This window comes from Phodopus roborovskii, unplaced genomic scaffold, assembly GCF_943737965.1.
Source record: "Phodopus roborovskii unplaced genomic scaffold, PHOROB, whole genome shotgun sequence".
Taxonomy (NCBI): Eukaryota; Metazoa; Chordata; class Mammalia; order Rodentia; family Cricetidae; genus Phodopus; species Phodopus roborovskii.
In genome coordinates this window covers 28,425,345-28,450,319 of record NW_026126416.1, presented here as the reverse complement: position 1 = coordinate 28,450,319, position 24,975 = coordinate 28,425,345, and the positions used below count along the sequence as shown (strand labels likewise).

The 24,975-nt window shown below is 39.7% G+C and overlaps 1 protein-coding gene and 1 long non-coding RNA gene across 2 annotated transcripts in view; both read right to left on the bottom strand.

The window, feature by feature from the left end:
- The window catches only part of Myef2 (myelin expression factor 2), a 34,126-nt gene extending 31,773 nt beyond the window's left edge, over positions 1 to 2,353 (bottom strand). Inside the window, exon 1 of the mRNA XM_051183509.1 lies at positions 2,093 to 2,353. Within this exon, the coding sequence (XP_051039466.1) occupies positions 2,093 to 2,226 (134 nt within the window). The 5' untranslated portion in view covers positions 2,227 to 2,353. The remainder of the gene's footprint in view (positions 1 to 2,092) is intronic.
- Positions 2,354 to 14,168: 11,815 nt separating this feature from the next.
- On the bottom strand, positions 14,169 to 17,172 carry LOC127221525 (uncharacterized). Its single transcript, XR_007834451.1, has 3 exons — positions 17,038 to 17,172; positions 16,554 to 16,782; positions 14,169 to 14,266 (listed from the first exon to the last, which is right to left on the bottom strand). It is a non-coding gene; the product is annotated as an uncharacterized LOC127221525 (long non-coding RNA).
- Between the last annotated feature and the right edge of the window lie 7,803 nt (positions 17,173 to 24,975).

Genomic DNA, 24,975 nt, shown 5'->3' with positions numbered 1-24,975 from the left:
CAGTAGATGTACCTAAGACTTAAGGCCCTCCTTGTTCACTGTATCTCATGCTGCCACAGCAGACAACAATGAAATCCTCAAGAGTATATTGGTCTCTACTCAACATTGGGAAAAACAGAGAAGGAATGAATTAAATGAATTAGAAAATGGAATATTCTCTATTTATTGCTGGCACCTTATTTTCTCTCCTTAAATTAGAAAATAGTACTTTCCCACTTTTCGCATCCTGCAATGCAAATGTTACTATATTTTCAGACCTAACAATGGTTTAGATACCAGCTTCACAAGTACCAACATCACAGGATTCAATGGTTAATTTTCTCCCAGAGTAAAGGGTGGCACACTCATGCATAGAAATGATCCCTCAGCCCCATTTCATCCCAGAGGCCACATAAGCTCTAGTCTTTTACCCAAAATGGCAGGGTCTGCATATGACTTAAACACAATCCTGCACATACTTTAATCTCTTCGTTACTTACAATACCTAAAACAATGCATATACTATGCTTACTTTCCATACAGACGCATTATGGGGGTATTTTCAAATCATGACTAAATCTATGGAAACAGAATCCAAAGACATGCAGGCTGACTGTATTGTTACAGTTATTACTCTGTTTTGCTTTGTTTTTTATTTCCATTTTTCATGGCAAATCCCTGAAAGGCCAAATTTGGCAGACATGAGATAAGCTTCACTTGCTCTCTGATTTCTCAGTGGTGGAGGTACACAGTACGCACATGTTCCATCCAGGAACAAACTGTACTGAGTGCTAATCTCAGATACCTGTTAAACTCAGTTCTGCTCTGAAAATGCTGCCTGTCCAAATGCCACCAGGGAACTAGAGAAGCTCAAGTCCCTATTTAAGGTACTCCAAGCCAACTCAAAGGAACACAATGGATTCTGCCTAATGGCACACATTACTAAGGTGCCTCTCCACATATATCATTTCAAAAATGAATGAATATACGCTTCAGAAAACAGAAAATACCAACCACTGGACTTCCAAAGCTCAGCATGGGCCCCAGGGAAACAGGGTAGTTCCTCTCAAATACACTGTCAGTGGTTATGAGAAAATATCCAATGATGTCATCCTAAGAGCAAGACTGACATAATGATGCTGAGGAGAGCTACCCCATCTAATTTGCAAACAATTCAATTGAGTCCATTCCAAGAGACTGACTGGTCAATGGTACCATCACTACCTCAAGCATTTCCACATGCACAAAAAAAAAAAAAAAAAAAAAAAAAAAAAAGGCCAGAAAGACATTCCTAATATGACCATGTGTTCACTGCTTTTCTACTGAGGCAGAACTGAGAGGTGAAGGGTGTTTTCACTAAATGACTGACATATTTTCAAGTTCAGTTTTACAGAATGGGACATAGGAAAATAAATGTTTGCCTTCACATGGCCCCACGTGACAAGAAGAGGCATCCTATTGCCTTATAACTGAAGATCTTACGGATTAAAAGCCAATTGAATTCTCTACAGACACAGATGACATACCCAACCTTAAAGTGGTGGGTTTTCTTCTAAAATCAGTGTATTCTGTGGGTTGGGGGGTGTCATTTTTTTAAATTTATTTTGGTGGCCTAGCGCCTGCCTAGCACACACGAAGCCCTGGGTTCCATTCCCAGGTCTGCCAAATACACTAATATTCTAGTAATCTAACTATAATATGGCAATATAGTAAAATAAAGGCCTCCACACACTGAGTTTGTGTTTAAAAAAAAAAAAAAACAAAAAAGCAAAAACACAACAGCCTGCACCGACCACAAACATCACCGGGTGAGTGGAGGACACCGAGTCCCCCTTTCAAAAAGCCAATCAAGGAACACAATGGGTTCGGTGAGCTCTACCACTTCAGAAGCCACCCCGGCACACGCGGCCCTCACCGGGGCTCGGAACCGGGCCGGGGGGGGGGGAAGGTCCGATGATGTCATCCCTAGGTCCTCCCCCGAGATGAGGCTAACCTCGGGCCTTTAAAGGGGACCGTTTTCCGCGCGCCCGAGGCCGGGGCCGCCCGCGCCGCACCTGCTCCCGCACCGGGGCCGCCCGCGCCTCCCGCCCTGCCCGCCCGGGGGAGACAATACATTTTAACGCCGTTGGCGCTGCTGCGCGGCGGCTTCTCGGGCTCGGCGGGGTGCGGGTCTCGCCGCGGCTCGGCCGGCTGCTGCTGCGGACAGTCGTCGCCCGCGGCCGCCTCGGACTTGTCGGCATCGGCCATCCCGCCGCGGGCTCCGCCTCGGCCGCGCTGAGGGCTCCGAGCGCTACAATGGCGGCGGCCGGCGGAGCGGTAACGGACCGCGATTTGAAAAGGCCCCGAGCGCTCGGCGGCCCGGATCTCGCGAGAGCAGACGAGGCCCCGCGACTTGGGGAGCGAGCGGGGGGCGGGGCTCCGGCGCGGCCACCTGCGGAGAGAGCGCGGTCCGCCTAGGGGCGCAGAGATGGGGGTCCTCCGGGGGAGGGGCCTTTGGATACGGGAAATGCGCTAGCGTCCTCTCTGTGGATGGATGCTCTACGTATCGGCCAAGCCCACGAGTCACCCGGGGGACCGTCTGTACGGTGCATCCATGAACTGATGGAGCGTCACCAAGTTGACCGCTTTCTTTGAGGGCTGAGGATTTCTGTAGACATCAGCAGTCAGCGAGGAAGTCGAAATTTTTACATTCTCGGGGTAGCAATCGATGTGGACTATCCATCATTTTCTCAAGGACTACTGTAACAAGGGTCCCTGATGATAATTCGCTGCTCTTGAACAGGACCCAGGGTCGGTTCCCAGCACCCGCATGGAGGGGAGCCAACACCCTCTTCTGACTCCACAGATACTGGGCTTGTAATTACATACAAAAACACACATACATGTGAAATAAAAATAAATATTTTTAAAGCTGGGCGGTGATGGTGCACACCTTTAATCCCAGCACTAGGGAGGCAGAGGCAGGCTGATCTCTGTGAGTTTGAGGCCAGTGGGCTGGTCTACAGAGCAAGTCCACAGTGAAAGCCTGTCTTGGAAAAAAAAAGATAAATGAAAAAAAAAAAATATTTTGTACAAGATTAACTACAAATGCACATTTTGAGTTTTGGTTATAATTTTTTTCCCTTAAATATGAAGATCTCATAAATTTAACTTGAGTGCTATAATTACACTTCACGCTAAAATGATCTTTTTCAGTTGAAAAATGCAAAGACCTCCTCCAACGTTTCCTCCCATTAAAAAGTGAGTGGCATACTGCAACATGTTTTATAAGAGATGGAGCGATGAGTAAAATAACTGCCTTGAGGGTACTACCCGCATGTTGTCCTGACACTACAGGTGTTCACTACACTCCATTGGTGTTTCTCTTCAGCAAACCCTGGGGGCTAATGTTTGCAGATACCAGATAGGTTCTGGAAGCAGGCAAAGACAGTCGGGGTGAGAGCTCACCTCTGCTATTTTCTCCTTCTAATCCCTTGGTTAAGACACATCTCTTCACAATGAGGACAGCAATACCTCCTTTGCAGGGTAAGGATTTAAAGAAAGCTACAGGACCAAGTGCTACCGCATTGCTGTCTGTCTCTTAAGGAGCCCATGGGGTTTCAGTCAAAGAGAAACCAGATTATTTTTCCACGAAGTAGTAAATTGCAACAACTTTCAAAGTATTCATCATCCCATTATTCTTTTGCTATCATTGAATTTCACCAAGAAACTCTTGTCTGATGGTCCCTGGTCTAGTAGATTCCTGCAGAACCTTTTTCTCACTTCAACACTTTTTGAGAGTTCTTCATGGTCAAAGCATAATAGAAGGTACAGGAGGAATGCCAGAGCCCTGCTGGAGGAAGACTTTGGTAAATACTACTATTTGAGAGCTGTGATCAAGATAAAAGCATAATTTATTACACACACACATACATGAGACTTACCCATCCTGCATAGTGTGCCAGTTTAAATATTCGATTAAAACATCTATCTTTATGACTTCGCTTTGTAGGCAGAGGTTTAAATTTTGTGTCTAAGACAAATGGCTCCCTGCCTACAGTTTAGTCCTGATCTTAGTGAATGCATAAAGAGCAGAGGGCAATGTCAACTGAGGATCTGGCGAGGGGCTGCTGCAATAGATGGGTCCTGGAAGACTGCCTTCAATAGAGCAGCTTCCATGCAGAGTAGAAACTGCCCTGTACACTGGTCTTTCCTTCACTCACATTGTTGCCATCATACTTAACTGTCTCAAAATCTACAGAGATTAGAGTAAAATTCAATTTCTCTATTTCTCTCATTGGCTCTTTTCTTCTGTGTGTGTATGAACATCGAAAAACCCTTAGATAACAAGTGCTCAAGTTTCTTCCCACAGTTCCTACTGCAAAATTGTTGTCCTTCACAATTGTACAAAGTATGCTTTAGTGGTTTGAACAACAATGAGCCCCTTTTGCTCATGTATTTGAATACCCAGACCTCAGTTGGTGGTACTCTTTTGGGAGACATACTTGGAGGAAGTGTGTCACTAGGGGTGGGCTTTGAGAGTTTAAAAACTCATATTGTTCCCAGTTCACCCTCTCTGCTTCCTACAAAATATAAGTTCTCAGCTTGCTGTCCCAACTGCCTGCCTGCCTGCCTGCCTGCCTGATGTCATGCCTCCCCTACATGATGATTCTTATCCCTCCAGAACTATAAAACCAAATAAACTTCCTTCTGTAACTTGCCTTGGCCATGGTGTTTTATCTCAGCAACAGAAAAGAAACTAATATATTTCTGGAGTGAAGTTACAAGACCATTTGGCTTTCTAACTCAAAAATCGGAATGCATATTTACATACATGTATGAGAGAGAAAAGACTTCTTACATATTAGAAATGTAACTCCAAAATCCAGCCTTTTCTGCTAATAGCTTAATATCCCTTATCATTTATTGTCACCTGCTAGTAACAGTGAAGGGAAATAATTGTTTCCTAAACAAGATGGACTTCGTTAATCTCTTTAAGAAAATGAAGTACATTGATATGTCCTAGTTATGATTTATCCTAGCCTCACAATCATTAGCCCAGGTTCTACTTCCCTAATTTGTGACCATCCTAGTGTGAGGCTTTGATCCTTAAGGAGGCTCCATGACCCTAGGCTATCACTGGCAATTTGGGCATCTTCTCTACATTGTGGGTCATAAGTTGTCCACAGTAGAAGGAACCATCCTGTTGAGAAGTCTCACACACTTCCAGTAATGGACCAAAACTTTGTCCAGGAATCACTGAGCTGTGGAGGAGATGTTAAATAGGTGAGTGCCTCATTGCCAATGGAATTCTGTCATCAAAGTGGTGATAGTGGTGGTGGGGGGGGAGATGAAATGGAGTGGCAGCTAGGATACCATGAGCCTTTTTCTTTGTAAGAATTAAAGTGCAAAGGCCAGGCCAGGTATAGAGGGGCACACCTGTAATCCCAACACTCAGGACACAGACACAGGAGGATCTAGGATTCTGGGTCACTCTCAGCTATATAATAACTGTAAAGTCAACCTAGGCTATTTGAGTGTGCTGGTATACTTCTTGTCAACCTGACATAAACTAGAGTCACCTGGGAAGAGGGAACCTCAATTGAGACATTGCCTCCATCTGGCAGGCATGCAGGAATGTCTGTAAAACATTTTCTTCATTAGTGATTGGTTTGAGGGAGCCATTCCACTGTGGGTGATGCCAACGTCGGGTAGGCGGTAGTGCACTATATAAGAGAACAAGCTGAGCAAGCCATGAGGACAAGTCAGTAAGCAGTGTTCATCCATGACCTCTACATCAGTTCCTGCCTCCAGGTTGCTGCCTTGAGTTCCCGACTGACTTCCCTCCAGAGTGAACTGTAAGCTGGAAACCAAATTGCTTTTGGTCAGTGTTTTATCACATAGACAAAAGAAGCAAAGTAGGGCATGAGACCTCGTCTCGGGAGGAAATAAGAAGAAGAAAGATCAGACCGTGACCACCAAACGAACAAAACAAGAAAGAAAAGCAGGACAAATGACAAATTAAATGACTAAATTTGGAAGCACTAAGATTCTAAACATTCTAAGTGTTTATAGATCTAAGACTATATTTCAGTGGGAGAGTACTTGTCTAACAAGGTTCAATCCACAGTACTGTACACTGTTCTGTTTTGCAATTCACCCTATGATGGAAATAGATGTTTATTACTAAATAACAGAAAGAAATACTGCTTCCTTAGTTTAAGTCAGCCTAGCTTTACCTCAGTGTCACACAGTAAATCCATCAAAAAGCAGATTAGAGTGAGTTTTGGAGAGACCTGCCCACTTTGCTTTGCATGGGAAGAGACACTCCCTCTCCTTAATCCGTGGAAGAACTTGGCTTCTTCCATCCAAAGCCATGGATATGAAATGGCAATATTTTAACTGTCTCATTTGGCAGCCCCACTCTAAGAGCACCAAGATGATTACCACTCAAGGTTGCTTTTATTTTCAATATTTACATTTTTATAGCATTGTTCTCAACTTTTAATTGTAACATTTGGAGGAGGAAATATATTTCTTAGAACGATTAATTGTGAAGTTCAATCCCTGTGCTGCTCTGAATATTTGGAGATAATCATTAGAAGCTCATGTAGAAGATAACTGACAAAACCAACCATCTTCTTTTTTTAATCTGCTGATAGGAAATACATTGATGATGATAACTACTAAAAACCCATACATCTTTCCTCTGCCTGCAGCTACATGTATCTATGAGGGTATATTAGCAAAATCTAAGAGAAATGTTGAATGGGACATGTAGCAGGATCTTAGCAAGGACCATGGTCCTTCTGTCCTCTTTGTCTCCTCCTGTCGTCATTGGCTTGTAATAAAAAAGTTGTTTACAGCAACAGTTACCATGTAGGACTCAGAAGTGACTTCTAACTGGAAGACTAGGAGCAGGAAAAAAGAATCAGGATGAGGCATGAAGCCTCAGTGACGATCATGTCATTCTACCCTGTCTTGCTTTTTACAATGACTAACAAATGCTCACCCTGATTAAATTGCTGCTTCTTAGCATTCCTGTTATACACAACTGAGCTTGATCATGATGAGAATAACTGTCAATGGAAAGGACTGATTTGATTAATAACTTCTATAGGATGTATGCACAAACACTACTTCAAACTGGTTTACTGATGACGACATTCACATTTGGTTTTGACCTGTTCTTTTGCTTTATGCTATAGAGCACTACAAGTTCCCTGTCTTATGTCCATTCTCTACTTTCCTTACAGAATAAAAGCAGTTTGTCCAGAGAAGTATTGTGCCTAGCAGATGATGAGCATGTGCACACGACACAGATCTATCTACTAAGTTGTGAGGAATAGTATTCAGGGGATTCTGCATGCGCTAAATTTCCCCCATGAGTTCTTTGCTTTTTTCCTCCCTGTGGGGCTGGAAAATTGAGCATACATGAGGAAACTGTGATTCAACAAATCTAAGGGCAGATCTCCATGTGAACAGCTGCAGAGGAAGACAAACACCCAAAACTCTACAGATGTCATAGAAACACTGTATAAGCCTTTGGCTGTCCATAACCAAACTTCATGTTTGGGGGCTAAAATAACTTCTCTTTCAGTACTCCAGGTTGGAGCTCTGTAGAATTTAGCTCCATGGCAGCCCTTTCAACAAGAGGCATTCATTATTGACAGATGCTTATCAATACGGTTTGTTGAAAGCAATGGTCTTACAGTAGTTTATAAATGTGACTTATCATAATACATTAGAGAAGAGTAGACTCAATTTATTTCGTGTCAATGTATTTAACTCACAATTTAAATGTGGTAAACTATACAAAACTGTGGAATGTGAATAGAAACAAATTTGATAGCATGTATTTACATCGTTTTCATTTTGATTCTGTCATTTAGATATTTTATAGGAGGAAGGACCTAATTCGGGGCCCTATATGCTTTCATAATAGCTAGTTGGGCTTGGAGAGCAGAAGTTGAGGAGTTATTGTTGAGTTTAAAAAATCAAGAATGGAAAGGAATCACCCTACGGGCTGTCAAGAGCTGAAGACTCCTAGTACCCAGGAACACCCTATTTGCAATTTCCAAGCCATTGGCACCATTTCTAATATATAAAGATGACTATAAAGGCATTTGGAAACCTATGGCTAGTGGTAATATAATTGAATCATGAAAGCTTAAATGTAGTTTATGATGTATTTAGACTTCATAAATTTGACTAAGAACAAAAATAATGATGAGAAGATAAGGACGACAGTATAAGGATTCAGGCATTATGTTGGCTTCTCCTGTCTCTGGCAGAATGCACCCAGGCAGTAACCTGGTCAGCCCAGGTGTAAAGGACCACTTTAAAAGAAAGACCCCTGCACACTTGCCCTCTCTTTCCCCTTTCCTCTCTTTTCCAGCTCTGTTTCTCCGCTCTCCTCTTTTCTCTTTTCCATCCTCTTCTCTTTCCTGCTCTAACCCCCCCCCCCCAGGTTTCCCTGGGGCAGACAGAACTTTTCCTGTCTCCCTCTTCTCTTCTGTCCTCTCTATGTCTCTTTACCTGGGTTCTCTTTCCTTTCCCCTTCCCTCCCCTTTTTAATAAAACTTCTCACTTAAGCTCTGTCTGCCTGGCATTTTTGTCCCTCTGCCTTCGTCAACCTAACCCGACCGACATGGAATCAGCCAAGTTCCCCATGCAAGGCTCCCCTCAAGCTTTATCATAACAGACAGTATTATGAAAAGCTTATACAAAGATAAGGAAAAATAATGAAATAGGAATTTTCAACATACCCCAGGCAGTGCAGCTGAGCCAAGGGGAAAGGGGACTGCATGAATGTATCCTGGGCATCACAGAGTGATAAACTCGGAGCTTGCCTCATTCAGCTGTGTAAGTGGACTCAGAGTTCAGCATTTTATTTTTTATCTTCGCAGTCAAAACATAACACACTGGAGAAAAGAAAGTATAAAACAATGATTTTCCTCAATCTTTTTCATCCCCATTTGTCAGTTTTGCATTAACTGATATTATAGAATCATATACTGTAACAGAAAAAAAAATGGATTTTGAAATAACTTGAGTCGGTTCCTACTATTCATGGCTCAAAAATTTGTGGAGACTGTGCTGTAAGTAACATATAATTCTATTTAACAGAGAGTATAGTAGATGGCTTGAATTCTGGTTTAAATGAAACTATTTAGAAACATGTGGACAGTAAAATTAAAACCAATCAAATGAAACTTCATTTTAATCATCACTTGGAGCTGAAACATTGGGTGCATCTATCTTTGCAAAGATTTTCTACCAAAATGTAATGTTGCCGATGAAACTCATCAGATAGGCCAGCATTAGATCATTATCCACACTGGAGTGTCATCAGCTCAATTTACTTAGGAGTCCACTCAGATGATTTCTTCACTGTTGACAAAATCCAACACAGTCATTTTCTGATCCAATCATCCCATTACCAAACCCTGCCATCCCATTTCAGCACAATCAGCACTGGCTTGAGATCTCAGATGATAAAATGATCTTGGGGTGGGGAGAGGTTAAGGAGAAAAGAAAGGAAGCTAATAGTGTAACTAAAAACAAGACAAAACAAAAACAGAACTTGAAAGCACTCACTACTTAGCTGCAAAACGGGGGTGAGCTCGTGCTCCATTTAATTGTCATGGAAGCTTTTAACTGGTCTGCTTGAATAACACTGGGATGATGGGAATGAATGACCCTCTAGGGGGTCCAGGATGTGCCCGAATGCAGAGCAAAATTTCTGTGATTGTGTCTCTTTTGGAGAAGTAGCAGATAATATCTTACCGAAATTTCAAAAACATCCTGACCCCTTCCTCCAAAAAGATTAAAACTGATGGAGTGCAAAGGTAAAAAACGACATTCAAGACTGACAAGGGAAATTTTTGTTTGTTTGTTTGTTTTGTTTTGTTTTTTAATCAATCAACTTCAAAATACAAATTGTCTAAATAATTTCTAAATTCACTAGATTATTAAAGTTTCTAATGTAAAAAGTTAAATAATTATATCAAAATTAGTCTATATATTTCTTCAACAAATCAATTTGGTTACCCAATGTTTGAGTTAACTATACTATGCAATAAAAGGAATAATCACATTAGAAGACTCTACCTCAGCCAACCACCAACCAGACGATGTGGATTCCAGAAAAAAAGAGAAACCATCTTGGCTTTATTGTGACTCCAGGACATTATTCCAATAAAAACCTTGGAGGCAAAAATCACCAGTGAAGAGGCTCCAGGCAAACAAAACCTCCCCCTGGAAGGATGAAGGGCTTGCTTTCTGTTTCATTGCAGTAGTCTTGCTAAAATGCACTCTGAGTGAGGCTGGCTGTAGTGCCTTCTAAGTTCCTGTAAGTTCCTTCTAAGTTCCACATCTCACAAGGTAGGCAGAGATGAATACCTGCAGGGGCTGGGGAGGCGGCTCCTTGTCGAAGCTGAACTGTGATTTAAATGTGAGGACCTGAGTTTGATTCCTCTGCAGCCCTGCAAAAGCAGGGGGTGATGTATGCATATGTAACCCCATGATGAGGAGGTGGGGTCAGGAGGATCCCTGAAGCACATTGGCCAGTCAGCCTAGCTAGTCTGAGCTTCAGTAAGAGACTATTTCGATGTCTCAATAATGATAACAGTAATAACAATGTAGAGAGTAATGAAGACACCAACAGAACACACCCAGAAACCAACACTTCTGATCTCTAACTTAATTAGAAGACCTAGTCATAAAGGACAACATTTAGGATCTAGAAGAAGAAATGGAATACACTGCTTAAAGTTAAGCTAATTTATAATTATAAAATTGAAACTCCTTTCAGCCAACTTAATATTTTAATATTTAGTGTTATGGTGGAAGCTCCATCCCAGCCCCCTCCCCTATCTCTCTCCAAACCATATCACATCTCAGAAAGCCCACCAAATGATGACCACTGTCCCAGAGATGCTCAAGACCACTCCCACAGGGTATTTAAACTGCCTCCCAGAAAGCAGACTCATGGTTTTTCTGGTCTGCCTTTCTCATCTCCTCTCTGTGGGACAGGCAGACCATCCCTGAGCACTGCATTCCTTACATAAGGGTTTGATTTGGTCTGATTTGGATTGCTGCATCAGTGGAGAGGATTCTTGGGGTGTACAAACTTTTTATTTAGTATTATTATAATTTGGATTTTTATTCCCATAATAATTAGGTTATATAGTTTCTTATCTTTCAATATCCTATTATAACAAATTATATGAATAAATACATAAAACTGTCATATACACTCACCTAAAAGTCATCATTTTGGCTGTGAGTAATGACATTAATTTATTTACTCCAATTCTGATTTAATGTTATTATTTTTTCAGGTGACAACAAACTGAATTTTAAAAAAATAATAATTTTAAAAAATTCAAGAAACAACTAAATAGAAGAAAGAAACAAATTTAGAAGAACATTTGAGGTGATAATTTTTAGTGATTAATTTGACTCTGATATCCCGGGGCTGGGGGGGGAGCAGGTAAAAGAAGCAATAAACGTGATTCATCTCACAGTCTCTACTATATATGAGAAAAAACAATGCTTGGCCTGGTTTGATTAAATAAGGAATGGGTATGAGAGTTCTATTTGTATTGTAAGCTGTACTTCTTAGGAAATTTCCAAGCTTTCTAAATTGCTTAACATCTTAAAGAAAAAGTAGTAGGAAATGTGTTGGGTATATATATCTAATAACAACCCTATAAGGAAGCCAAGCAGTGTGTGTAAATTAGGAGTTCTTCCAATAGAATATTTGTAGGTAAAGTCCAGTATAGCACCAAGGCATGTTAAGGGTGATTTAACCAGGGGATGTACAAACAATGTCAATCACAAGTTGGTTTTTTATTTTGAAAGTAAATCATTGTCTCCTGAAAGCCATTACTTAGAAGGCCATTAATGAGTTTCATTTCTTTCAATAGTTTCTATGGAAGTTGTGCAAGAATTTGAAAGGCACATGTTCATTTTAAGTTGCATTAATTCACTGGTCCTTATACAATGGAAAATAAAACATAAGTAGTATATTAACATCTATAGAACTTTGCAGGGGCTTTTACACTGCTTTACAATAAGTTTTACACTGCTTTACAATAATAATTACAACACTCTCTTCAAGGACAGATAACAAATCTAATTTTTCTTTGGATGGAACATAATGGATTTTTAATCACACGCTCCTAAATGGGCCACTTTTCAGGCTTTTGAGAACATCATCGTCTTCCATATAGCTTGAAAAGATCAAGGTCATGTGCCAACTAACACCAAAGAGCCTAATTTGCAGTTAAATCTTTCCTTTGGCATCAGTTAGAAAGCATTAGCTGGAAGCACTGTATTAAATGATCTATGATTTTTTAAAATAGGAAACCAGGGGGATGGAGAGATGGCTCAGCAGTCAAGAGTGCTTGTTTCCCTTTTCATAAGACCTGGGCTTGATTTCAGCACCCACATGGTGGTTTACAACTATCCACAATTGCAATTCCAGGGGATCCCATGCCCTCTTTCAACCTCTGTGGGCTCCAGGCATGCAATGGTGTATATTTATACATGTTGGCAAAACACTCATACACATAAAATAAATCTTAAAAAATTAGCAAACCACCCAGAACAATCTTCAAAATCTATGTATGGACTTGTGGTATCAATGATCAAATGATAACACTGTCTCATTTTTATAGGCTGAATGAGAATTGTAGAACACCCAAATATTTTAAAAGATTTGTGTGTGTGTGTGTGTGTGTAAAAGTGTATGCCACCTGCATGTGGGTGAGCACAGAGACCAGACAAAGTATTAGATTCCCTGGAGCTGGAGTTACAGGTGGTCATTAGTTGTAGTACACACTTTAACTGCTGGACCATCTCTTTAACTCTAGAACATTGGTCTTTAAGATTAGGCTTCATAGGCATTTACCATAGAACCATATTTAATGTCATAAAATGACAATTTAAAGTCTCCAGCTATGATAATGTTTTCTGAAATGAAGTTCATCTCTGTATCAGATCCATGCCACTTGGTTCTGACTCTTTAAGCTAAGCTTTATTAAAAAAAAAATGATTGTGGATTGTGTTTAAGAGCCCTTGAGAACACTGAGGAAGGACCTAGTGGGCTGGCAGGATGGTTCAGAATGTAAAGATACTTGCTCCCGAACCTGAATACCAAAGTTCAATCTCCAGGACTCGCTTGATAGAAGAAGAGAACTGATTCCTACAGCTTGTCTACTGACCTCTAAATATGTACCATAGCATATTTGCCCCCACTACACACACACACACACACACACACACACACACACACACGGAGGATATCAAATATAGCCTTGTTCCATATACCACAAAAATTAGGATAAAGTAAAACATATTCACAAATATTTTATTAATGTTATACAAACAAAATGTTACAAGAATAATTTCTATGCTTATTTAAATAGATTAGTTTTTATAACAGCCTCCTCTTTAAATTTATATTTATTTTTGTTTATGTGTAGTATAGACTGCATTCATATATGCCATGTATGTACTAGTGAGCTAAGAGACAGAAAATGCATTCTGATCCACCAAAACTGGCATTACAGTTGTCTACGAGTTGTCATGTGGGCGGTAGGAACCAAACTGGGGTCCTCTGGAAGAGAAAAATCTTGGTAACTTTTCTATTGCCGTAATAAAACATCATGACCAAGGCAACTTATAAAAGAAAGAATTAATGTTGAGCTCACAGTTCTAGAGGGTGAGAGTCCATGACCAACATGGCAGGGAGCATGACAGCAGACAGGCAGGCATGGTATTGCTGGAGAAGTAACTGAGAACTCACATCTTTTTTAAATTTTCTATTTATTCACTGTGTCTGTCACATTATGAATCTTCATCCCATTCATTTCCTAACACCTTCATATCTGCCCTTTGACCTTGCAACACCCCAAAAATAAAATTTAAGAGAAGACTAGAAAAACAACGAAAAGGAAAAATCAGTCTCATAGAAGCTGTAGTGTGACACTGTGAGTTGAGCAGTAAGCCCTTTTATCCATATATATTTATTTGCAAGTGCTCATTGCAGAGTCTTTGATCTGGTTCAAGACCTCTGGTTTCTGCTACATGGTGGATGCTGGGCCTCACTGGAACTCCTCTTGGATATCCTGTTGTGGCCCTGTGTCCTGGAGATCCTGCAGCTTCGGGTCTGCAGGACAGGTCCCTTCATGTGTTCCAGCAGATCACAGATGGGTGGATGTAGGGGTGGGCCAGCTCATAATACTAATTCCTGGGTAGTTGCAGGGTTGATCAGCCCACAGAGAGCTCACGTCTTGATCTGCAAGAACGAGACAGAGAGAGACACTGGGAATGGAAAGAGTATTTTGAAATCTCAAAGTAAATCCTCAGTGACACACCTCCTCTAACAAGGCTGCCTCATTATTCTTCCCAAAACAGAACAATTGGAGGCCACATATTCAAATATATGAGCCTATAGGGAACATTTTCATCCAAGTCATCACAATCAGCAAGGGCTCCTTTAAACACTAGGCCATCTCTCCAGCCAGTGAAATAATATTAAAATGTAGATCAGAGAAAATTACCTCATTGTTTGGACTCTACAAGGAACTGAATTGCTAGAATACAATACTTCCAGTACCTGCCCACTTGAAGTGTGGTTGCAAGACTAGGATCCTCTATGTTCGGTTCTGACAGATGTTAGGAATGAATAATTCTGAGACATAAACTCATACCTATTGAATCAGCATCTTCTGATTCTCACAAATATGAAATTCATAACTACATTAAAATTCAAGCAACTGTTTTAGAGTATTATGAAAGCTCTGAGCATGCCACTGGAAGAACACACATTTTCCATCCTTTCACAGCACACAAGTAGGTCAGTTACTCCTTAACAGGTCTTAATATTTTTACATCTAATAGGGGCCAATTATATCCCAGGCCCATAATATCCTTACTTCCTCTCTACTCCTTAAAATAAAAAATAACCCACTGAATTTGTGCTTACCATATGCTTCGACACCTAGGTATAAGGCTATATACAGAAATTTGATCAACCTACTAGGGACTAAAACCTTAAAAACTATCTTCCCCTCACCCCAGAAGCTATCAAATGTTAATAACTCATCAATTAGGGGTGGACACTCATGATCCCTTCCCCACACCATATTAGAATGCCAGCTGGCTTGGTCTTGTGTGGGTCCTGTGTGGCTACTGTGAGTTCATGAATGAAGCAGGGTTGTCTTGATCAGAAAACACCTTTTCACTCTGATCCATCCCCTGGTTCTTATAATCTTTCCTCTTCCTATTGTTCAGGGTCCTATGAGCTTTGAAGGGGGGGTGATGTAGATTTTCCATTTGTGACTAGGCACTCCACTGACACTTATTCTCTGTGAAACTTTTTTTTAAATATAGGATCATTAAATTTCCTAAGTAATAATACTCGAGGTGGCCATAGAATTTGTCTTCATTATTAAATCTGGTCACATTCTGTGTTCTTAGCTAAATAACAACAGAAATAATAATTTCCAAGTTCTGTATCTACATTCTCCACAAATATTAGCAATTCAGTGGCTCATAAGAGAAACAATTAAGTTTGTAGGGAATCTACAGGTGCTTGCCAGAGGGTAGGTTCTGGGAAGAGAGTCAAAATATGGTTACAATTAAGAAATATTAAAACTGAGTGTGGATAAACCTCGAGGAGAGATGAGACGAAAAGTGTCTGTTGCTTTGATGTATTCCGCTTTGCTTCCAGTGCTGTCTGTTTGCAATGTGTATAATCAACACTTTAGAACACCAGCATCGTTCAACCTAATGGTTTTGTCACAGCTAGTTAGGATTCTTCTGGCAGGAGTGAGGTTCTCCTCCGCGTTTCAGCACTGCGGACAGCTCCAGGAGTCTGCGGGAAAGGGGTGGGGTGGGGCTTACGAGGAAAGGGGTGTGGGTAGTGAAAGGAACATTAAACGACTAAATGACGCATCAGTTTTCAGTTAAACCAATACACCTTTCACTCCGTGTGTGTGTGAGTGTGTGTGTGTGTGTGTGTGTGTGTGTGTGTGTGTGTTTCCTTTGTCTGATCAAAGGAAATATAGAAATTTAGAGCCTCTTAACAACTCGAGACTGCTGTTTCCACGCACAGTGAAATGCCTTCAGCACAGCTGGGGACACAGCAGAGGTAAGGATTTTCGCAATGAAATAATTAACCCCTCACTACCCTAGGAAACACAAATAGTGAGGAACCCTGATTGCTTCAGGGTGCGATGTGAGTGAAAAACGAGCCCTTGTCTCTGCTCTATCTAATGGACCTGAAGAACAGACCCTGTTGCTGCTGTTAGAGTCCCTTCCTCATCTCACGTTCCTCCTCTTTTGCTCGCATATTCACCTGAGTGCAATATTTACACATTGCCACACCAGAGAAATACACACACATTTTCCTGCAAACACTCGCGCGCACGTCCTTCCGCAGCTGTCCGTGTCCTGTTTCTCACCCAGGCACAGACATTTATACACGTAGGCCAGAAAAGCGCTACCCACGGTCCTGTGACTTCACGCAGGTCCTCAGAACACGCCGTTTGCATTCAACCGATCGGCAAGCACAGACAAACCTGCCAACAAGTCTTCTGGCTGGAATTCATCTCCATGGCAACAAACATGGAAGGTGAGCCTATCCATCCCTGCTGCCTGCGAAGTAACTTTCTCCCCCTTCCTCAGCATTCACCAACAGGGTTCCAGCGCCAGTCCTGAGGAGAAGGTGTCCTTATTCTCTTGGATTTCAGAAGCAGGAGAGCCGGGTGGGGGGCAGGGAGAGTCTGTAGGTTTTGGTGAGCTCAAATTCTGAAAAGGAAAGAATGCCTCTGCAGCTGCTGATGATGTCAAAAAAGAAAGAAAGAAAGTGTGTGTGTATGTGTGTGTGTGTGTGTGTGTGTGTACAGATCGCTGATGTTTCTCCCATGATGTCTTGTAGGAAGTTTCCATGCTTCCTGCAGCTTAACATGTAGAAGACAACTGGAGCCAACACAAGGTAGAAATAATAACGATGGTCTAGGCTTCTTTAATGGGACATGTTGAGAATTTCCAGATGAAGCTTACCAGTGCTTTGGAAGGAATGGGTGTCTGAGGAGCCACCCAAATATTCTCTTAAGGAAAATCTCTCAAGGTTGACATCTCCAGGGTTTTGGGGGTAGATTCTTGAAGATCCCGAGGTTCTGGAACTCTAGGAAACCAAAATGCATGTACTTCAGCATGATGAAGACATCTGGGTTTGTAATTTAAGGATTTCCTTTGATTCCAACACATCCATTCTTAAATGATAGCTCTGTGCAGATATAGCCTCAATAATACTTTCTGCTGTTCCTTATTTTAATAGAATTAACAATCTTTGTATTTTATAGTCTGTTGTTTATGTACAGAAGGTTTCATAATTTTTTAAGCTTGAGTTTGCATGTCTCATTTCATGAAATTACAAGTATCCTCTCATTAGAGGTTTTTTTTTTTTTACCTAGAATATAATATTGCACTTCAATTGTAACTATTTCAGATTTAATGTTTGAGATGTTATTACTAGATAAATAAACAATAAGAAAAAAACCTGTTGATTAAAATAAAGACACAGGAGGTTCTTGTGTGATTTTAGGAGGTACCTATATTTTACCATTGGCTTCTGCAATTGCATGTTATTGTGTGAAAATTAAATAACTGTTTTTGAAAAGCAAATTTGATAGCTCCTAATCAGTAAACAATTCACAGAGGAAAAGAGAATTACCTCCCACAGTCATTCATGGACAGGAGAGGCTACATGCATGAGCAGGTATAAAAATGCTGTTCCTGGTGGGCTACTGGCAGTGATGTGATTTAGATAACTGAGCACAGAGGTTTGTTATTGTCATCATTGACAGTTATTTGTTGCTAACTACAAAGCAACTCCAAGGCATTGGGCCTTTTGATATCTACAGGTACTGCCATGGCCCAGTGCTATGACTCATCAGGACTTACAGAGCAAACATGACGTTAGCCATGAAAGAAAAAAGACACTTTGAATCTAGCTGCTCACAACCTGAAGTATCTAATCATTAATTCCAGTGGCTGGAGTTCCAAGCAGTATTTGATCAGCATCAGACTTAGTACAAAAATACACTTTAATCCTTCAGTCATTATATAGCGAGATCCTGATATTTAAACGAAGCAGTGTTGATGTTACCCATTTTTGTGATGTATCCCATTTAAAGTAAATTTAACCTGGATTCACCTTTACATCCAACTCCCTTTTTAAAATTCACTTATTCTTTTCAAAACCACATTTTTCATAAGGGCTTTTTTTTTCAGTTCTTAGTTATACTCTTTTATAATCTATCTCTCTTGTATTTCATCCATCTTCTAGTTCTCAGGGAACCTATTTCTTAGGTATTGGAATATTATTTTCCTCCTGAGGTAAGCTTTACTAGATTTATTCTATAGAACCTAATGAATCTTTACTTCCCTATTTCTCCCAATTATGAAAAATGAAAGTTTGTCTTTACTCCTTATGTGAAAGTATTTTTGAGACCTTATTCATCATGAATTAGTCAATGTTGCAACTGAAGACTTCTGTTTATTATAGTTATTAGTAATATTTTATATAATGTACTCCACATCGACAGAAAGGCGCAAAGCTCAGAAAACTTAATGATACATTCTCAAAACTTCAGACTTAGTTGCTATTGAACTGAGACAAGGCATTCATTTTATATGTCATATAATATAGGAAAGTTTGGGAAATTGTTTGAAAAAGCTGAGCCTCAAATACTAGTGTTTTGAGTGCTCTGTGAACCATGTCTTGAATAAGAAGGCTAATGTGCTTCTGTGTTTGTATTTATCTACCTATTTGTACTGAGTTTAAATCAATAAGCAGGCTTCTTGTGAACCTTTGTCCACCTCCTTTTCAACGGTTCTCCTATATGCCACTTGGTTTAAAGGTGAACATTAAAATCTAAGCTTTTCCTCTTAAGATATTAACAAAATCATCCTTTCCTTTTTCAACTCAATTTTGTTTAAAACTATAAGCTGCAGTTCTTTAAACATTAAATGAGTTGACTTAGATTTATTATGAAAAATCAAATATCTGGTTAAGTCCTTCTTATTGAGAATGATTCAAATTTGAATGTATTATCCTGCACCTTTTGCTTTTACAGAAGTAAAACTTTTTTTTATCAAATTTTATTACCATCCAATTTTATCTCCTCTTTAGCCCTTATACAAAAAATTTCTTCAACTTATTAACCTTCTAGAAATTTCTATAATGGTGAAATAATTCAGATATCAGGCCTTACTTATCAGTGCCTAGTTTCCATTCTTGCAGAATTAGTTTTTCAACGGTCCATCAGGAAACTTCGACTTTCTTAGTTTTGTGTGAGTTCCTTCTGTAGATTTATTCATGATCCTGAGCACTTCTTACAGGTCTACTGGGTGATCTTATTTTCCCTCTGCAACAGAAGCATGTATTGTGGTTTATTAATAGTGGATTTTTTTTATACATTCAAATTCTATCTGGTAATAGCAAATAGCTTCTTGCTGGGCTTACAAGAAAATTGTCCTTGACCAGTCTAGAACAAATCTAGAGTAGAAAACACTTTAAAAGTCTGACTGTATTTATTGTCTTCTTCAGTGTTCCATTTCAACAATGTCTCCTTCTCTTTAGTTGAAGATTGCAAATACTTCTGTGTATTGTGATATCTCTATCCTGCATTTTACTCATCTACATCAGTTTTGCTTGAACATACCTAAAATATTCTCCCCACACTAGGAACTTTGTGTTGCACAAAGTTATCTGGGTTGACTCCTTACATGAGAACCTCAAATTGACAACGTCCAAATTTACATTTACTTTCTAAATCTATAATGTTTCTTACTTTATGCTTAATTAAAAAGCTGTTTTTACATTTGTTCAAACTTAATAGGGTGGAGCTGTCATTGGTGGAGTTTCATGGCTTACCACATTCCATAATATGCCAAATCCTGACTTTATAAATAGCTTTTAACCTACACTTCTCTTACACGTATTTGTGCAGATCTTCATTGCTGCTCACATGAAGCAATGTTTTCCATTCCTTTTAAATATGTAGAAGATAATAAAATTAACCAATATGGCCACTGAGGAGATAAAATATGTGTAGAGCACTACATAGAAGAAAGGCAGTAAATGTTGAATGTAATTTGTTTTCTTTTTCATTACCCATGTAGAAGACTGAATTATTTTATTCTTTTTTGAACATGGCTTCCTTCCCTTGCTAGGGACTCGTTTTGAGTAGAGAGGCCATATCTACTCCCATATGGCAGTGCAATAAATACTTTGAATACAATTATTAATTAAATCACTCCTGTCTGACTGGGGCATAATCATGGTATTACCATTTTTGATCCTTTGATCCCATTCAAGTTAAGATTGCCTCTGCTATTCAAGCAACCACTTCATATCTTCAGCTTATATGAATTTATGATGAGTTTCAATTTGAACACTTATTTTATTATCAAGCAATATCTCCCCCATTTTCAGTTGACACATTTCTCTCCTTCATTCTCAAATATAAGCCTTTTGTAAATATTTCTATTAGGTATTATGTTCAGGTTCCATCTCAGAATTTAAGTCATTAGAATTCTTTTGAATCTCAACTCTACATATAATTTCAGACAAGTTTTATGTCAAATTTTGTAGTCATCACTTAAATGTCCATAAATTGCCAAAGTCACTAAACCATGGTGTTCCTGTTTCTCTGGTTCATCATGTTAACAGCTAACTAGCAAAAGGAAGTGGATTTAGCTGTTGATATCAGAAGTTTTCTTCAAAGGTTCGTCTAAGTCCTGGCTTCTAACTATAGCTACAGGACTATGGGAGACAGTGAAACCTTTAGGAAGAGATGCACCTTGGCAAAAGAAGGTTGTAAGGAGTAAGGTTTTTCCTCCCACCGCTGGTCTTGTCCTTCTGCTGCACCAGCACCAAATAACACAGTGAGACTCTGTATTTGATATAATGCTGTTGGCCAGGTACTAGTTTCTTATCGGCTAGCTCTGTATTAATTATTAACCCATTTCTATGTATTTCCACGTGGTCTTACCAGAGAGCAGGGGCCGGTGGTTCTCTCTCTCCAGACTCTCCATCTTGACTCCTCCTTACTACTTCCTCTTTCCTCCTTGTCCCCTAGTCCCTCCTATCTTCCTTTCCTATTGACCAACAGTGCTTTATTCATTAACCAGTATGAGAAACATATATACAGAATGGCATCTCCCATCAGAAGGTCACTACAGAGATGACCTTGAAAGGAGAGTGAGACCCTGGCCCTTCCTTTCCTCCAGATACCAAGTAAACAGCCCTCCTGTGTCACATTCTAGAACCAAAATTGGGCTCACATGACCTTGGCTGAAACTGACAAGGCAGAGAACCAAAATGAACTTTTTCCCTTTTAAATAGATGATTTAAAATTTGCCTGCAGTGGAAAGCTGAGTTATCATCAGTGCCTTCAGTGTCAACCGTTACCTATTAAATGTCTATTTATATAATTTCCACAGTTTCCTCTTCCATCTTTTGAAAGAGAAACATTTTTCTGGGCCCGTAACTCTAGTAGCTTTCCCATGGTCAGTCATTTCTAAAAGCATATCTCCAAGCTAGAAAAACCAAAGTAGGTTAAAGAGTCATGTCTTGGTCATTTATGACTTTAAAATAATTATATCTGCATCTTCTACACTGTTACCAAGTTCACCAAGGAAAGTTCTGACATATGCCAGTCCTGCCTTTTTATCAATGAAAAAGGTAAGAAAATAGTTGGTGTTGCCTTAAACTCACTCAACCCTTTAGACTTTCTGACACCTCCCTGAACGTTTTGGGTCACTTTTTTATCATCTGTCCAAATAGCACTGCATTTCTTCTCATATTTGTACTAGTAATTGAGAGACAAAGTGTTACAAGTTAGGTTTGTGGTCATGGTAACCTTTTTCATTTAATAGCAATTCTTTATCCACACACCATTCACATCGCTACTCCATTCTGAAGATTTTGAAGTATCTCATAACATCCCTCCTGGCTAAGGATAACAGCCATGGACTGGGTGAAGAGGGAGCACTACATCAGAAAATTTAAGCTAAAAAGTAATCACAAAGATCAAATATAAAACTGGCATCTGAACTTCCTGGTAGAGATTAATGTCTACATAAGATGGTTATGATGTAGTTCCCTGAGAAAACAAAGTGGAATTCACAGAATTGCTACTAAAAAAATCCACCTGCTCCATCTCTGGACATGAAAAGCGGTATCTTTTTGAGAATGTTGTGTTACCTCTGTTTAACTGAAGAGAGCAGGAACATTGAAAGAGCCGTTGCACTCTGGTGCTTATCTTCAAGGCAAGTTACTGAAACCAAATGGAAGTTCTCTTGTTCATGTCAACCACTAATAAATGCAATTTCAACGTCTCTAGATATTGAAAGAATAGATTTAAAAAAATAACTTTATTCTTCAAAGACTGTGTCCACTGACCTATTTAACTTATTCCAGTACAAATACTTATTAAATAAAGATGATATGCCAGCTTAGAAAGTGGTTATTTTTCCATTAATTCATTAACTCACTGTCTAAGAATCTAAGAACAAAGTCTAACGTGGCACATGTTAGACAAATTGTATCTCTAGCTAGGAAGGGGTTGTGTTTTAAGTTAGTAGAACTATGTGAACTGTGGGCTTGATTGCTGCTTCTGGAAAATGCCTTTTTGTTGCTTTGCTTGTTTAGTTGGTGGGTAAGTTTTACTAAGAATAACAAAGTCTATTAGGTTGATTACAAGCCCAAGGGGAACTAGTTGCCTTCTTCTGTGATCAGCTATGACAACTTGCCTATGTTTACTCTATGATGTCTTTAAAATATGTAACTACATTTAGCTAATTTTATGACATCAATCTGCTTAGGCCATTTCTACATGGCACCAAAATGAACAAACCATTAAAACTGCTCAGGTGTTTAGCATTTGGGAGGCTAATTGTTTCAGTAATCAGACTCGGAGGCACAGTTATTAAGAGATGCCCCTGGGCTCCTAGCCTGGAGAAGGATGGAGAATGAAGCAGGTCTAGACAGAGTTGAGCTGAGCTGGTACCCCGTGGAACTTTAGAGCTAGACTACTTCTTATAGCCTTTTCCCCCTTAAGTGGAGATGGTCACAGTCACATCACTCACTCACTGAACAGCATCCTTCCCAGGAGGAAACGTACCCTTGGCAGGGAAGTTCTTTGCAGTTGAGGCAGCTCATGAAAAGAGATAACAACAGCTGCTGGGAACACTGTCAGCTGCTAGGCAACATGTCTTGCACTATGGGTGTGCTATAGTGTCCACCAGTAAACCAATGGTATCAGCCCCTTTGTTTTTTGAGGTTGATTTTATTATCTTAAATTATGTGCATAGGTGTGGATACATGCACTTACGTGCTGCCACCCTCAGAGGCAGAGGCATTGGGTGTCCTGGAGTTGCAGTTACCCATGTTTATGAGTTGATGCCTGATGTGGGAGTTGGGAACTGAATTTTGACACTCTGTAAGAGTAGGACCCCTTCTTAATGGTTGAGTGTCATTAACTCCTCTAACCTATACACCCCCTGAAAATGGTAAATGTAGCTTACAAAGACCATGAACTTGATGGCATTTTTAAAATTCAGAAGCATAAAATATTGCTTAATCCTGTATCCTATATCTCCTATGGGATGAAAGGCAAAAGAACTCATTTTTGTCAAGATCACTCTGAGTTACTTAAGTAAGCCCAAAAAGATAATTTTTAAAACCTAGGCAAAGCACACATTTTCTTACTAGAGCATTAAAAACAACTTGGTGGACAGATATTCCACAAAGTGATTTAAAAATGTTTTTCCCTTTTATTGAACAAAAAGTCAACCAACCAATATGGCAGAAGTATGGTGTATTTCTGTCACTGGTAGTTTGAAGACAGCTCTTCAAACCTTCATTAAAAAAAAAAAAAGTGTTAAGAGCAGTTTTTCCCACTGGCCTGGTCCCACTGCCACACTGGCCCCAAATAACACACAGACGCTGTATTAGATATAAAGCTGTTGGTCTGTTACTAGTGTTTCTTATTGGCTAGCTCTGTCTTAAATGTTAACCCATTTCTATCAATTTCCACGTGGTCTTGTTTTACCAGAGAGAGGGCCCGGACCTCTGCTCTCTTGATCTGACATGTTGACTCTTCTCCTACTTCTCCCTGAAACCTCCTTGTCCCCTAGTCCCTCCTATCTTGCTTTCCTATTGGCCAACAGTGCTTTATTCATTAACCAATATGAGAAACGTATTTAGAGAATGACATCTCCCATCATCTCCTCTTTTCTCTCTAAAATAAAAAGAAGGGTTTTAACCTTAACATAGCAAAAAAATATATCAAAACAGTTATCAAATAAGAACCATAGTTAACAATGTTCAGTCCATTAACATTTAGCAAGATTTAAAGAAAATATTTCATCATCTATCCTATCTTTGTTGAATCTAAAGTCCTATAAGTAACTTATCTTTATTCCTAACTAGGGAAAACTATAACCATAACTATCTGTCTTCAATTCCATCAAAGACCACAGAAGGATAATATATAAACTCTAGAATTGACAGAGACAACTAGTCTGGTCAGTCACCAGAAGTTCTTCTGTAATGTTCATCTTTAGCCTATTGACCATAGTGTGTCTGGCAGACTCCTCAGCAAAACAGGAAACTTTAAACTGTCCACCTATATTGGCAGTTTGTCACTCACTTTTCTCTGTGTCCTGTAGACTGTCTGACAGACTCTTTCATGAAGCAAGATGGACTGTAGTAAAGTCCATCTTGTATCAGCTGTCACTTTTCTGTGGGTCCTGCATGTCCAGTTTATACAGCATAAAGTCAAACAGTCCAGACAAGAGTAGTAGTATCTTGCCCAAATGGCTAGTCTTGCCATATTGAAAGTAAACTCCATAACACATTTCTTCAATGTCCATCTTCCTTTCTGATGAAGGTAGTATTGCCAGGAGCAGTTATGTATCACTATTAAG